The 15873-nt window shown below is 44.9% G+C and overlaps 1 protein-coding gene across 2 annotated transcripts in view; it reads left to right on the top strand.

Annotated features, from left to right (window-relative positions):
• LOC122560001 (enhancer of filamentation 1-like) overlaps window positions 1-15873 on the top strand; it is a 105440-nt gene that overhangs the window by 79415 nt on the left and 10152 nt on the right. For both annotated transcript variants that reach the window (XM_043710147.1, XM_043710146.1), the window contains exons 3-5: window positions 5928-6041; window positions 10076-10204; window positions 13972-15369. In XM_043710147.1, coding sequence (XP_043566082.1) covers window positions 5928-6041; window positions 10076-10204; window positions 13972-15369 — 1641 coding nt within the window. The remainder of the gene's footprint in view (window positions 1-5927; window positions 6042-10075; window positions 10205-13971; window positions 15370-15873) is intronic.

The raw sequence follows: 15873 nt of genomic DNA on the forward strand, positions 1-15873 counted from the left end.
TCTGTTAAGCTTTTCATCTGTTAGAATACAGTGATAGTTAAAGAAGTGAAACTATCACTGTATTCTAACAGATGAAAGGCTTAACAGACAATCAATTTTTCAATGTATAATTTCAGTTACATCATTCTGCAAATGTTTGCTATAAATTCTGTGTTACGATCGAGCCCTCCACAATCACCTGATGAAGGAGCGTCGCTCCGAAAGCTAGTGTGCTTCCAATTAAACCTGTTGGACTATAACCTGGTGTTGTGTGATATTTAACTTTGTACACCCCAGTCCAACACCGGCATCTCCGAATCATACCTAGAAGAAGTTCTCCTTCTCTCTCTACAATTCCTGATGAGGGGCTTATGCCCAAAATGTCAAGCTTCCTTCTCCTCAGATGCTGCCTGACCTGTTGTGCTTTTCCAGCGCCACACTCTTGACTCTGATCTCCAGCGTCAGCAGTCCCCACTTTCTCCTATATAGCCTCCAAGCCCCACATACAATTCAGGTAGAGCCTCTGACTGTCTCTCAGGTTAAACTGAAGGTTCTGGTGTTAACCTTCCCTCAGTTAAAGGTCTTTGGTAAAGAATTGATGCTTAAAATAGAATTGATGATTGAATCACACAACACTCTGAGTGATAACTAGCTTTTAACTGTAGTTAGTCTCAAACCTCAATTTGACTCATCATCTGCTACTTTTTGGATTCTAGATTTTGTGTGATTTCATACCAAGAGAGTATGCATTTAATTTTGTCTCCTTTGTACTTAACTTCTTCATCCAGGGTAAAGAGGGCGGATATAGAGACTCTATCAAATCCTTCTACCATTTTAGTGTGCTCAATTAATCAGGTCATTATATTGGGGGTGGGGGCATGGTGCTCAAAATTGGATGCACTGCTTCAGACAGGGTACAGAACAGAATCTCCAGATCCAGTCCCAGTTTGGTTTTGGTTTAGCAGTGAAAACAATCCTTGATAATTTGAGGTTGTAGGGTGGTTTCACTTGTTCTGAGTATGATATCATATCTACATTGATGTAGTTTCTTGTCATGCACTGGCAGAGGAGGACAGGAATGAGAGGCTGAGTTGTGGTTATGTCATGAGAATGGTAATTCAGGACATTGAGTTGGAGGGATCTGAGCTTGAAATTTAAATTCAATAAAATCTGAAATTCAACAAATCTAACCTAATGGTGATTGCGTAACAACCATCGGTTGTCAGGAAAACTTTATCTGGGTCAGGAATGTCCTTTCGCACAGGAAATCTGCTGTCCTTAACTTGTCTGACCTACATGTGACACAGCAATGTGGTTAATTCTTAATTGCCCTCTGAAATGGCTTGACAAACCACTTAGTTCAAGAGCAATTTGGTTTAGATAACAAATGCTGGCCTAATCAGTCATGCGAATTTAAAGAATAAAGGTCATAGAGTCAAAGAGTCATACTGCTTAGAAACAGGCCCTTCAATCCAACTCGTCCATGTCGACGAGATATGCTAAATTACTGTAGTCCCATTTGCCACCAATGGCTCATATCCCTCTAACTCTTTTCCTATTCATGTTTCTATCCAGATGACTTTTAAACGTTGTAATTATACCAGCGTTCACCACTTCCTCTGACAGCACATTCCATACATGCAACACTCTCTGCACAAAAACGTTGCCCCTTCAGTCACTTTTAATTCTTTCCCCTCTCGCCCTAAACCTATGTCCTCTAGTTTGGACTTCCCTAGCCTGGAGAAAAGCTGTTGACTATTTACCCTATTCATGCCCCTCATGATTTTATAAACCTCTATAAGGTCACCCCTCAGCTCCAGGGAAAATAGCCCCAGTCTATTCAGCCTCTCCCTTTAGCTCAAAACCTCCAGTCCTGGCATCATCCTTGTAAATCTTGTTTGAACCTTTTCATATTTCACAGCCTTCTGATAGCAGGGTGACCAGAATTGAACACAGTACTCCAAAAGTGGCCTAATCAATGTCCCATACAAGTCCCAACATGACATCCCCACTCAATGTATTGACCAATAAAGGTAAGCATACCAAACATCATCTTCTAAAGTGTTTCGAGAATAAAGAATGAAGGTTTGGAGAGAGTGCAACTGAGCCAGCAGGTGGTCTGACCCACTGTAGCCAGGGGATCAAAATTACTCTGCTTCTGACTTTCCCAGTCTATCTGGTGGACAGTTTTCACATACCAAAGGCATGTTTCCACCAGTATTCTTCCAGCCTGTTCTCTAAAACAAACTGCTATTCAAAGCAGAAAACAAAAGAAAGTAACTCTGTAATGCAAGTGGCTCGGCAGCCCTACAAAACACAGGAGCTAGACCTCTGCCCAATGTCTCGGTCACCCTCGGTCACCCTGCATGGAACACAATGCAGCCTTGTTTAAATCCACACTGCGTTAGCTCGGGCTCTCTCATCCCTCTCCAACAGAGACTAATTTGCAGCAAAGCTCAGAATATTCATTGAACCTCCCTAGTTTCCTTAGCAACTAAGAATCTCTATATAAATTCACCAGTGTGGAGCAGTATGAAGGCAGTGACTGTCGTAATAGGGCTCTGAATAGGGCTCTTTGCTGTATTACCCTTTAATTTATCGTAAATTTAAGTAATAAATTAGCATTGACGATCTATTGCTACACAAAGAGAAACAAATGATAGGATACAGGTCAGTATTGCCAAGTGTTCAGAAATATTCTGTAGACTGGAGGATATTGAGATTCCATTCCTGAACCCTATCGCAGGCAAGACAGGGGAAGAGCAAATTTTCTGTCAAGCATTTTGAACATTTATTTGTAATAATGTTGGGAAAAACAAGGCTGTTTGACTGACAGTCACCAGTGATTGAGTTGTGTATTGTCAGAGTAGATGTACCTAGTGACCCATAGATAAAAGTATGGGAATGAGAAGTTAGTAGGGGGTGGTGTGTTGTCAATTCTGGTGGATGTATCTCTGGAATTTCCATCACATGACCTCGAACTGCTCCCTACTGCCCCAAACTTGCTGCCATTGGTCAGTTGACATGGCGGAACTCTCTGTGTGCTGTCTATCCAGCCGAGAAGAAAGCAAACATACTTCTGTTTTCTGATTGGTTAATTCTTGACAAGTCAGCTAGACAGGAATTTTTTTCCCCAGAATGTTTTTGTTGACATTAATGAACAAAAAGTCCAATGGAAATGAAAAATGAATGGACATTATGTATTAACAACAGAATACTTGTCTCTTGATTGCTCACAGTATTGTCCTGGGCAATCCTGGCAGAATGGCAACCCTAATGGGATATCATGTGATGAATACTCTGGGAATATGTTAGTGCGGGTGAGCCTTGTATAGGCCAGTGTCTGCAGTGATGTGTGAAGAGTTCAGCTCCAAGCAGGCAGGGACACAGAGTCAGAGTGAGAGGTTGTGAATCACCTTGAACTGCACGGTGGCTCAGTGGTTGGCACTATTGCCTCACAGCATCAGGGACCAGGGTTCGATTCCAGCCCGCACTGATATACAACACAAAAAAAACTGACACTGCATACTGATAAACCCTACATTGACTTACCTCATGTTGATATTCCTACACAGATATACAGTGATAACGCCACTAGGCCATCACCGCCCACCATTCCCCAATATCAGTGGGCTGGCACACTGGTTAACACTGTAGTCTCTCACGGTGCCAAGGATTAGGGTTCAATTCCACCTTCGGGCAACTGTCTGTGTGGAGTTTGCTCATTCTTCCCCCCGTCTGCATGGGTTTCCTCTGGGACCTCTGGTTTCCTCCCACAGTCCAAAGATGTGCAGTTCAGGTGGATTGGCCATGGGAAATGCAGGGTTACAGAGATAAGGTTGGGGGATGGATCTGCATACCTGGGATGATCTTTGATGTGCACTCAATGGGCTGATTGGCTGCCTTCAACACCCCCATTTGGCTTAACAATGCAGAAAAAAAATACAAATATTATGAATTTAAGTGTCAGTGGTGGGTTATTATAGGCAGCATGTCTCCCCGAGTCAGAATATTGGTGGCTCAGGTCCGTTTTGAGCACACAATCTAGGCTGACACTCCAGTGGAATGCACAATGTCCCGTTAGGGTTGCCATTCAGCCAGGATTGCCCAGGACAATACTGTGAGCAATCAAGAGAAAAGTATTCTGTTGTTAATACATAATGTCCATTCATTTTTCATGTCTTTCTAATGCAATGTCTTTTAATCCACCCTCCTGCCCTGTAAACGATCCCACAACACTATTCAAAGAAGAGGACAGGGCATTATCCTGGAACCCTAGTTTTCAGGATATTTATCCCTCAGTGAATATCACTTAAAAATATCACTTGTTCATTATCAGTTTCTCTTTGGAGCTTGCTTTGCACAAATTGGGTGCCACTCTTCCTTCATCAGAATATGATGTGAAGGAACTGGTGTTGGATTAGGATGGACAAAGTTAAAAATCACACAACACCAGGTTATAGTCCAACAGGTTTATTTGGAAGCACTAGCTCTCAGAGCACTGCTCCTTCATCGGGTGATTGTGGAGAATGAGGCCATAAGACAAAGAATTTATAGCAAAAGATTACAATGTCATGCAACTGAAATGATATATTGAACAAACCTGGATTGTTTTAAGTCTTTCATCTTTTAAAATGGGTTCCAAGTTTCGGTTTATTAATATGAAAATCCCAGAAATTCTTTTAAGTCACCATCCTTGAGATGAATTCTTTTAAGTCACCATCCTCGTTATCAGAATAACGATTACACTTCAGAGCTCTTTAATAGTTAGGACAATGATTTGGGATGTCCACAGATTGTGAAAGGGGCTAAATGAAAGCAAGATCCTTATATTTAAAATTAAAACAAACAGCTTGATTTTATTTGTGTGTTTGCTTTCCTTGCTATTCTCTCTGCTTCGGGCAGGCTTTCCTGCTGAAGGTTTAGTGCTATGACTGAGTCATTCTCCAGTTAGCTTTCTCAAGTGATCACAATGAATATGTGACTCTCGACAGTGTCAGCAGTCAGCAGTCTATCCGATGCGTGTGTGAGTCTTGTAACATGGGGAGATTATTGCAGTGCTGCTACCAGAGAATAGAGTCAAGATTAGAGTGGTGCTGGAAAAGCACAGCAGGTCAGGCAGCATCCGATGAGCAGGAAAATCGACGTTTCGGGCAAAAGCCCTTCATCAGGAATGAGGCTGGGAGCCTCGGATATGGAGAGATAACCCTGAGGCTCCCAGCTTTATTTCTGATGAAGGGCTATTGCCCGAAACGTCGATTTTCCTGCTCATCAGATGCTGCCTGACCTGCTGTGCTTTTCCAGCACCACTCTAATTTTGATTCTAATCTCCAGCATCTGCAGTACCCACTTCCGTCTGCTACCAGAAAATAATTTATCCAGTGCAAGGTTTGCTAGACCTGAGCACTGATCAAGTTCATCCTTTTATCATGAGCTTGATGTGATGAAGTCAACCACATTGGAGTACAGCCCATCTTTGAATTATAATCTGGGACATCTAGTCTCTGTTAGTCAGAGAAGATGAGATCCCTGACCTCCTCCAGAGTGCCCTGGGACATTATGATGCTCAGTAATTCCTGATTGAATGATATTAGTGAGCCTAACTGAGCTTCAGAGGTGGACTGCAGGATCCCAAGATGTCTCAATGCCTGGGTACAGAGTTTTACTCATTCACTTTATCCTCAGCCCTTGGTTATAAAATGCAACATTTTGAGTGGGGTTCAATGATTTTCTTCTCCAACAATAGCATTTGATGTTACATTATGTGGAATGAGAAGAATATCAGAGGATGGGAGACAACGTGATGGTGTTGAGAAGAGTTTCATCTTCATCATGATGACACAGAAAGAAGTACAGACCTCATTGTGACAAATCACAGATCTCCATTTCGATTGTATGAGCAGTGTCTGTATTTACTGGTAACAATGTTGTTTTTGTTTTATCTGTAGGCATCTACTCTTCCCAGAATGGGTCAGGCACCCCTCCTTAACTCAATGTCTGGACCTTATGCTGATGCATATGATATTCCACCATCCTATGCTCCTGAAATCCAGCACAGTCAGGTAATGTAAAGAAATCCAACAATCAACAAATATTGGATACACAGCAGGAAAGCATTCATTGCAAACAGCCTATATCAGCGCTTTGTACTCTAATTGAGCCTCCTCTTATCTTTTCTTATATAAAACTATCATTGCAACCCTTTATTCCCTTTTCCCTCAGATGTTATGAGGAATAGTCACTCAACCTGAAATGTTAACTCTGATTTCTCTCTACAGATGCTGCCAGACCTGCCCTGCTTTTCCAGCAATTATTGTTTTCATTTCTGCTTTACAGTATTTGCAGTTCCTTTGCTTTTTATTCCCTCCTGTGTTTGTCTGGTTTCCCCTTAAATACATCTGTACTATTTGTCTTAACCATTTCCTGTGGTAGTAAGTTCCACATTCTCACTCTTTGGGTGATGGGGTTACTTCTAAATTTCCTATTACATTTCGTAGACTCCCTACATTGTGGAAGCAGGCCATTTGGCCCATCTAGGGCCTGTGAAGAGTATCCCATCCAGCTTTTACTGCATATGGATCTATTGGTGATTCCTGATCCCTGCTCCCTTACACAAATGGCTATTCTTTAGATGTGAGCTTTTAGCAGGAATTTGACAATGCTACAACACAGTCCTGAACAAGGGGTATCCCCGAAATGTTGACTTCTCCACTTCCTGATGCTGCCTGGCCTGCTGTGTTCTTCCAGCCTCCTGCTGGTCTACTTTGGATTCCAGCATCTGAAGTTTTTTTGTCTGCAACACAGTGGATGCAAATCTTAATTTCAGTCTAATGTACAGAACGTCTAGACAGGACCACTGGATATTGAACAACACAGCCCGTGATTTACGCTCCCAGGCCTGTGACCATTTGTACAGCTAGCTCAGCGCAGATTAGAGTCAAAGTCTTCAAATGGTTAAATCTCTGGGACCTTAACGCTCACTGGTATTTCACAAAGTCAAACTAAAGCAATGGAGAGCTGAATCTCAAAGACAAAGACACAATTGATAAAGCTTTGTTTAAGAAACAGTTTTAAATTTATGGAAATTTTTGCCAATTACTGTTTGAATCTGCATCTCAATACTTATGAACAGATTTTAGATCTCAGAGCTCACCCTCACGCATGGATAATTTATGCACATTTTTTAACTCAACAGTTTTCAGAGTCTGTTTTCAGTCAGTTGCTGGCAGCAATATCTGTGCTGGTCAGAGGTTCTCAATTTTTTTTTCAAAATGCGGCCCACACTTGTTCCATTCTTTGGGATGAGGAACTGAGTAGGAATCAGGAGGCTCCCGGAAGAATGCAGGTGAAACAAGGCAGAGAGCAGTCCTGGAGGAGGCAAAAGGGGAAAGACATCTGATCACTCAATGTACTTGGTGGGGAAGGGAAGGGAGACAAGAAATGGAATTTGGCAACATTGCTTGTTCCATAGACCATCTGTTCCAGCACTCAGAGAGTCAGGGGTTCAAGTATCACCAAAACCTCTCAGATGTTAATTGAGTCATACAGTATGGAAACAGACCCTTCAGTCCAACCAGTCCATGCTGAACATAATCCCAAACTAAACTAGTCCCACCTGCCTGCTCCTGGCCCTTGTCCCTCCAAAACGTTTCTATTCACCTACATATCTAAGTGTCCTCTAAACATTGTAATTATACTGAAATCCACTACTTCCCCAGGAAGCTTATTCCACACGTAAAACATCCTTTGTAAATACTTCACCCCTCACGGCTTGTATTAAATCTCTCTTGTCTCACCTTAAAAGAAAATGGCCCCTAGTCTTGAAATCCCCATCCTAGGGTAAAGGCACCTACCATTAACCCTCTATACCCCTCATGAATTTATAAACCTCTGTAAAGTCACCTCTCAACCTCTTATGCTCCAGTGAAAGAAGTCCCATTATAAAGTTTGGTCCTACATGTGGATGGGTTGGTGGTGGCAGGAGGGGCAAGCTGTGGGATTGGAAAGGGGTAACTCCAGACAATGGTAGGGAAACTGAGGCAGTCAAGTTAGAGAGAGGCTGGCGAACTAAAGGCAATTGGGAGATATCACTCAGTATGGGGGTAACTGGCAAGGGTAATTGAGGGCAGTGACGAGGAATAACTGGTGGAAGGGGGATAGGGACAATCCAGGACGGGCAGAGGAGCAACTGAGGGTGGGGGAGAGGCCAGGTGACTGAGGCTGTGGGCAAGAGGTTAATATGGTTTGGGAAAAGGGTAAATAAAGGAAGGATAGAGGGCAACTGAAGATGAGAGAGTGATGTTTGTTGAGAAGTGAAAGGATCCTTATCAGTAACTAATAGTGACCCACCAAGATTATGTTGAGAACTCCCTGTATAACGAACATTAATGTGATAGACTGATGATCTGTGTAGATCATAGATGTAACACCATTATCCCTCATAGAATTCCTACAGTGTGGAAGCAGGCCATTCGGCACAACAAGTCCACACTGACCCTCTGAAGAGAAGCCCTCCCAGACCCATTTCCCTAACCTATTACTCTACATTTACCCCGGACTAATACACCTAACCTAAACATCCCTGAACACTATGGGCAATTTAGCATGGCCAATTTACCTGACCTGCACAGTGCTAACCACTAAGCCACCATGCCATCCTTAAATAGCCTCCCCACAAGCAGTAGCAATCTTATAATCTGTAGGCCCTATAACAGCTCTCAGAATGATATTACATTAAAGTAAGTGTGGCTGTTCCTGAGTTAAGGTCACTTAAGGGTAGTGTGGGGGCCATTCACTTGGGCACAATGGAAACTTCCACATTTCTGACTCTTCCAGTTAGAAAAGCACATTCTTTATGCTAGCATTGTCTAAGGACACTCAACTACAAGCAAAAAACAACAACTTATATTTATATAGCAGCACTAATGTAATAATACAGCCCAAGGTACTGCATGGAGCACTGACAGGGAAAACTCGATACTTAGCCACATAAAGATACATATGGGGAAGTTGGTAAGAAGTTTGGTCAGATTTTAAGGATTGTCTTAGAGGAAAAGACAAAACCAGAGAGATCTGGGGTTGGGGATAGCTGGTGTTGGGAGGAGAAATTCCAGGGGTTGAGGTATTAAGGATGTTCAAGGGGTCAGATTTAGATGAATAGAGACCTCGACAAAGATTTTGGCGATGGAGCAGGTTACAGACATAGTGAAGCGTGAGGCCATGGATAAACTTGAAAACATGGATGAGAATTTTAAAATCAAGACATCACTTTGCCAGCGGTGAGTGTAAGTCAGTGAGCACCAAGGTGATGGGGGAATGAGCTTCAGGTAGGACAAAGTTGGGGGAGGACCTCTGCTGTATAAATTATACTGCAACAGCATTGCTGAGTCACGTTATAAGGACAACACCCTGGACCCCCACAAACCCCTACAGAGAAGTCTCAGCTCTATTTCAACAAGATGTTACAGAATAATGGGGGATGCTGAATAAATCAGAAACAAAGCAGAAATTGTTGGGAAAACTCAGCAGGTCTGGCAGCATCTGTGGAGAGAAAGAAGAGTTAATGTTTCAGGTACAGAAAGTTCAGAAGAAAGGTCACTGGCTCCAAAACATTCCCTTTGATTTCTCTCCGCAGATACTGCCAGATCTGCTGAGTTTATTCCAGCAATTTTTGTTTGTGCTTCTGATTTTCAGCATTTGCAGTTCTTTTGGGTTTTTTTTGGCTCAATAAACATGACACTGGCAGTGTCCAGAAACAAACCTATATTTGAATAAAATTGTGAAATTAAGTCAGCCATCCTCGGAAAATGCAGAATTATTTCTAAAGTGGTGTACAGTAATTGCTATGAGGGGACTTTAGAATATTTTAGTCTATATTGCCCCCTGCTGGAAATGTCTGTTATAGACCCAGGGTAAGGGCTGAGCTGTGACTCCCTTGTTCCTATTCTCAGACCTGCTCCTGGGTAGTTCAGTGCCCAGTTGGTGTGCACAAAAAACATTCTTTCTGTAGCTAGAAAAACTGAGAATATTCTGCAAGAAAGGCTTGTTTTCACCACTTTGTCAAATGACAGCACTTTACAAATATATTTTCCACTAGATGTATGGCAGTCCTGGACCAGCAAGGAAGTTCTCAATGTTCCAAACCGAAGCAGAGAAGTCTCTAATCCAGCAGCTGTACGACATTCCCCTGAGCCTTGAGAGGCCCAGAGCTGCAGTCCCGCAGCAGGTAAAAGAACGGCTTCTTCGTGTATCACATCTGACACAAATTTCCAAAAAGCGCCTCACTTGGACTATTTCAGTAAAGGAATGAGAGCTTACACAACTTCAAGATGTTTCAAGGCAACAAGAAATACTTTTGATGTGCTTCTTCATGCCAAAAGTGCCAGCAAATTTGTATGGCATTACCCCACAGGCAGCAAAACTCAAGATCATAACCAGATGGTCTGTGATAATGTTGTTGGTGAAGACATTGGGGAGAGCTACCTCTTCTTTGAGCAGTGACCATGACATCTGAGCTGCCTAATGTGCAGAATATGACAGTGCAAGTGGTGCACCAAAGCATCAGGATAGATTTTGGTTCAAATCTCTGGCTTGGGGCTTAAGTCACATCGGCTGAGTCCATTTTAAATTAGTAGAGGACTTGGAAAACAGTGTCAGGATTGGACAGAGTCAGCATGGATTTACAAAAGGGAAAACATGCTTGGCAAATCTACTGGGATTTTTTGAAGTTGTAATGAGTAGAATTGATAAGGGGGAATCATCAGATAGTTTAGTTATGCTTTCAGGAGGCTTTCAATAAGATTCCGATAACCAATTAGCATGTAAAATTAAAGTGCGTGGGATTGGGGGGCTAGTGTACTGATATGGTGTCAGCAGGAAATAAAGAGTAGGAATAAACTGGTCATTTTCTGAGTGGCAGTCAGTGACTAGTGGGGTAACACAAAGATCAGTGCTTGGTCACTAACTATTCACAATATATATTAATGATTTAGATGAGGAAACTACATGTCACATTTCAAAATTTGCAGATGACACAAAACTAGCTGGGAGGGTGAACTGTGAGGAGGATGCAAAGATGCTTCAGTTTGATTTGGACCAATTGAGTGAGTGGCCAAAAGCATGGCAGTTTCAGTGTAATGTGGGCAAATGTGAGGTTATCCACTTTGGCAGCAACATCAAGAAGACAGATTACTAGTATGTAACTTAGCTCACTGAACGTTAAGGTTTGTTTTCAGACGTTTTGTCATCATGACTAGTGAGAGTCTCTGGTCTAGTGCTGTGTGGAAACTAGTGATAGTGGGTCGTGTCTTTTGATGGCCAGTTGGTGTTCATGTATCTTGGTGGCAAGTTTCCTGCTAGTTTGTCTGATGTAGTGTATTTTTACGGTTCTTGCATGCTATCTTGTAAATGTCATTAGTTTTGCTGGTAATATCTAATGGATCCTTCAGGTTCATTAGTTGCTGTTTAAGTGTGTTGGTAGGTTTGTGGACTACCATGCTTGGGAAAAGGGAAAGTGCAATGAGACCCATGTGTCCTTGCACACCTGACACTGAAAGTAAGCATGGAGGTGCAGCAGGCAGTGAAGAAGGTAAATCCTTTGTTGGCTTTCAATGTGAGAGGATTTGAGTACAGGAGCAGGGATTATTTGCTCCAGTTGTACAGAGCCTTAGTGTGACCACAACTGGAGTATTGTGTGCAGTCTTGGTCTCCTTATTCAAGGATCGACGTTCTGCCTATGGAGGGAGTATGACACAAGTTTACTGAACTGATTCCTGGGATGGCAGGACTGACATATGAAGAGAAATTGCATCAGTTAGGGCTACATTTACTGGAGTTTAGAAGAAAGAGGGGAGGGGGGAGATCGCTTAGAAATCTATAAAGTTTTAATAGGACAAGACAGGATAAACACAGGAAGGAGTTCCTGATGATCAGGGAGTCCAGAACCAGGGGTCTCATTTTAAGAATACAGGGTAGGTTATTTAGGAATGAGATGAGAAGAAATTCCTACAGCCAGAGAATGTTGAGCCTGTGGACGTCTCACCATAAAAGGTGGTTGAAGCCAAAACATTGAATGTTTCAAAGGAGTTAGATACAGTTCTTAGGGCTAAAGGAATCAAAGGAGAAAGCAGGAACAGGGTACTGAATTGGATGATCAGCCATGATTATATTAAAAGTCAGAGCAGGCTTGAAGGGCTGAATGGCCTCCTCCTGCTTCTATTTTTTATTTCTATGTTGTCAATAAGCCCCAAGAAATTACTCATTTAGAATAAAATATGTTGTGCAAGCTGTAAACCCAATAAAGAGACAGAAAGTGTTGGGGATATTCAACAGGGTCTGTAAGAATCTGAGGAGAAAGACAGTCAATGGTTTAGGTTGACAGCGGTTTTTGTTATTGCTAGAGAGTGCAGGTGGAGATGCTCTGAGCAATTCATGTGGGAGATAGACATTGCTGGCTGGATATTTCCTCATGAGGAATATCCAAATTAGATGTCCTATAATTTGGCATGAACTAGGAAGGGGACTCAGCCAGTTGGCCTGAACTGATGCAGTTTATAAAACTGTGGTGCATCTGCTTGTGGGTCTCAATCCCACCTTCCTATCTGCCTCTCAAATGGCATGAGTCCAGAATGCAGGAGTCACCTGAGATTGACTGGAAATCAGTCAAAGAGTGTGGTACTGGAAAGGCACAGCCGGTCAGGCAGCATCCAAGGAGCAGGAGAATTGACGTTTAAAACATAAACTCTTCATCAGGAACGAGGAAAGAAATTATGCTCGAAACGTTGATTCACCTGCTCCTCGGATGTTGCCTGAGCGGCTGTGCTTTACCAGCACCACACTCTTCAACTCTGTTCTCCAGCATCTGCAGTCCTCGCTTTCTCCTGGAAATTAGGAGGTGTTGGTGCTCTGGTTTCTCTCAAGGCTGTGAGGAACTGGGGACAATTAATATTGACCACGACCCCAAGGAAGATTGGTTAATTTAGCATAGAATGAGATCTTGAACTTGGTCTTGCAAGAACTTCCTTATGGAATTTACTTCAGAAGGTATGCCTCAAAGTGAAGGGACCATCCTTCAGAGCTAGGGGGAATTCCTTCAGCCAGTTAATCTATAGAACTCATTGCCATAGAGGACTGTGGAGACAAAGTCATTGAATGTATTTAAAACAGATGGTTTTTGGAAAAATCTAGCACATCTGGTAGTGTCTGTGGAAAGAAATCAGTTAACATCTCGGGTCAAGTGACATTTCTTCATAAGCTTCAAAACGTCTTCAGTTCTGAAGAAGGGTCACTGGTCCCGAAACGTTAACTTTAATTTGATTTTTGATTTGATTTAAGCTTTATTGTCAGGTGTGCTTAAATACTCTACATAGACTGAAAAGTGTATAATGTCGCCACACACGGCGCTAACTTATGTACAAAACTTAGAGTAGTAACATGGAGAAACAAAGTTAAAAGTAAAGCATTACGGTGGTCCTTGGTACAAGTGGGCGGCACGGTGGCACAGTGGTTAGCACTGCTGCCTCACAGCACCAGAGACCCAGGTTCAATTCCTGACTCAGGCGACTGACTGTGTCCTCTGGGTGCTCCGGTTTCCTCCCACAGTCCCAAAGATGTGCGGGTAAGGTGAACTGGCCATGCTAAATTGCCCCTAGTGTTAGGTCAATAGGGGTAAATGTAGGGGTATGGGTGGGTTGAGCTTCGGCGGGTCGGTGTGGACTTGTTGGGCCGAAGGGCCTGTTTCCACACTGTAATTAATCTAATCTTAAAAAAAAGTGGAAAAATAAAGATTTCTCTCCACAGATGCTGTCAGATCTGCTGAGTTTTTCCAGCAATATCTGTTTTTGTTTCATGCAGCTGTTCTTGTACACAAGGTTAAGGTTTGCAGGGATTGGGGTTGAGAGACATATCAGGCATGATCAAAATGGCACAGCAGACTCGATGGGCAGAATGGTCTAATTTTGCTCCTGTATCCTACGCGTCTGGTTGGTTTTGCAGGTGTACGATGTTCCTCCAAGTGTATGCAGAGATGGGCCGAATAGAGAGAGCAACTACGACATCCCGGTGTCTTACGGAGGCGAGCCCCAGAGGTTGTCGGTCGGGCCGTATTGCACCCTGCCCGCTCCCCGCAAACTCAGCTGGGACCCAGCGGACGCCAGCCGGGCTGCCAAAGCCGAGCTGTACGACGTGCCGCTCTCCAGGGACGGAGCCGCCGTGCCCAGGAAAGCCCTGTACGATGTTCCTCCCACCGCGGGCGGCGCTGGAGGCTGGGGTTCGCCTCACCACGGCACGCTGCCGGCCAGGCTGCAACATCCGGGCACTGCCCGCCAGGCGCTGTACGACGTCCCCCCGCCGGCGGCGCAGCGGTCACTTTATGACGTACCCCCGGCGCGCGAGTGGGCTGACTCCAACCGCCGCCTGTCGAAGTTTCCAGAAGTCTACGACGTGCCGGTGAGCGCCGCCAGGCTCGGCCCGGACGCCGCGCCTCACAACGTTTACGACCTGCCCAGGCTCTGCCCCGGAGGCGCGGGCGGTGCCAGGAGCCCCGCGGAGCCCGTCTACGATGTGCCCCCGCAGGTGTCCAGGGACGGGCAGGCCTCCCGGGAGGGGAAGGAGCCCGGGCCTGAGCCCGACCCCCAGCCCCAGCCCCAGCCCGAGCCCGGCCCCGCGGTGCCCGACACCGCCCGGGAGATCACCCTGGACGTGGAGATGGCCGTCGGCCGGTTGGTGCAGCTGCAGCAGCAGGTCGCCGACTCGGTGGGCAGCATCATGGTGTTCGTCAGCAGCCGGTGGAGGCAGCTGTCCTTGCTGGAAGAGAACCTCGGCCAGATCCGCTCGGCGGCCGGCCGGGTGATGAAGTCGCTGGGCGCCCTCATGGACTTCGTGAGGGGGGTGAAAGTCAACGCCGCCCGCCTGACGGATGGCAACCTCCAGAACCGGCTGTACAAGCAGCTCCTGATCCTGGAGGACTCCTACCAGATCATGGTGGAGACCTGCCAGGCACTGGGCACCTCGGACTGGTCCCTCGATGTCCTGGTGGTGAGCGACCCTCAAGCCAACCCTGACGACCTTGACCGCTTCATCATGGTGACCCGGACCGTCCCAGATGATGTGAAGCGACTTGCGTCCATTATAATTGCCAACAGCAAGCTTCTCTTCAACCAGGTGGCAGGGAGGAAGGAGAGACAGTGTCAGCAGCCATCCCCTTCAACGCCGGGCAAACCACAGTCCACCAGTGACAACCAGCCTCGTCCGCAGAGGAAGAGCAACGGGCTCTCTATTAAACATAAAGCCCCACTGCCAACGCCTCCAAGGAAAGAACTTAATTCAAAGCCAAGCTACCTGCTAATCGCCAAGCAAACTCACATAGAAGACTGCGATTACGTCCAGTTACAGGTGAGTAAATGAACGGCAAGTGCCACAGTCTCAAATAACATTTAAAATCAGTCCCAGAGCAAACACCATTTTTGTGCTGCGAGCGCCATTTGTTAACGGAGGGCATATAGTGTGCCCACCTCTGCTGACAGAGCCTCCACGCTCTCTGGGGTCACCCTTTGATTATCACCCACCCTGTGGTATCTCATTTAAACTATAAATCCTGAATTCTGAACAGCAGGCACCATGGGCAGCTGCCCACACTCTCTGCACACACTACATCCCCTGGCTCACCCTTAACAATTTCTCCTTTGAATCCACCCACTTCCTCCAGACCAAAGAGGTAGCCATGGGCACACGTATGGGCCCCTGCTATGCCTGTCTCGTTGGCTACATAGAGCAGTTGATCTTCTGTAATTACACCGGCACCACTCCCCACCTCTTCCTCTGCTACATTGATGACTGCATTGGCGCCACCTCGTGCTCCCGCGAGGAGGTTGAGCAACTCATCAACTTCACCAACAC

The sequence above is a fragment of the Chiloscyllium plagiosum genome, chromosome 20, assembly GCF_004010195.1.
Source record: "Chiloscyllium plagiosum isolate BGI_BamShark_2017 chromosome 20, ASM401019v2, whole genome shotgun sequence".
Taxonomy (NCBI): domain Eukaryota; kingdom Metazoa; phylum Chordata; class Chondrichthyes; order Orectolobiformes; family Hemiscylliidae; genus Chiloscyllium; species Chiloscyllium plagiosum.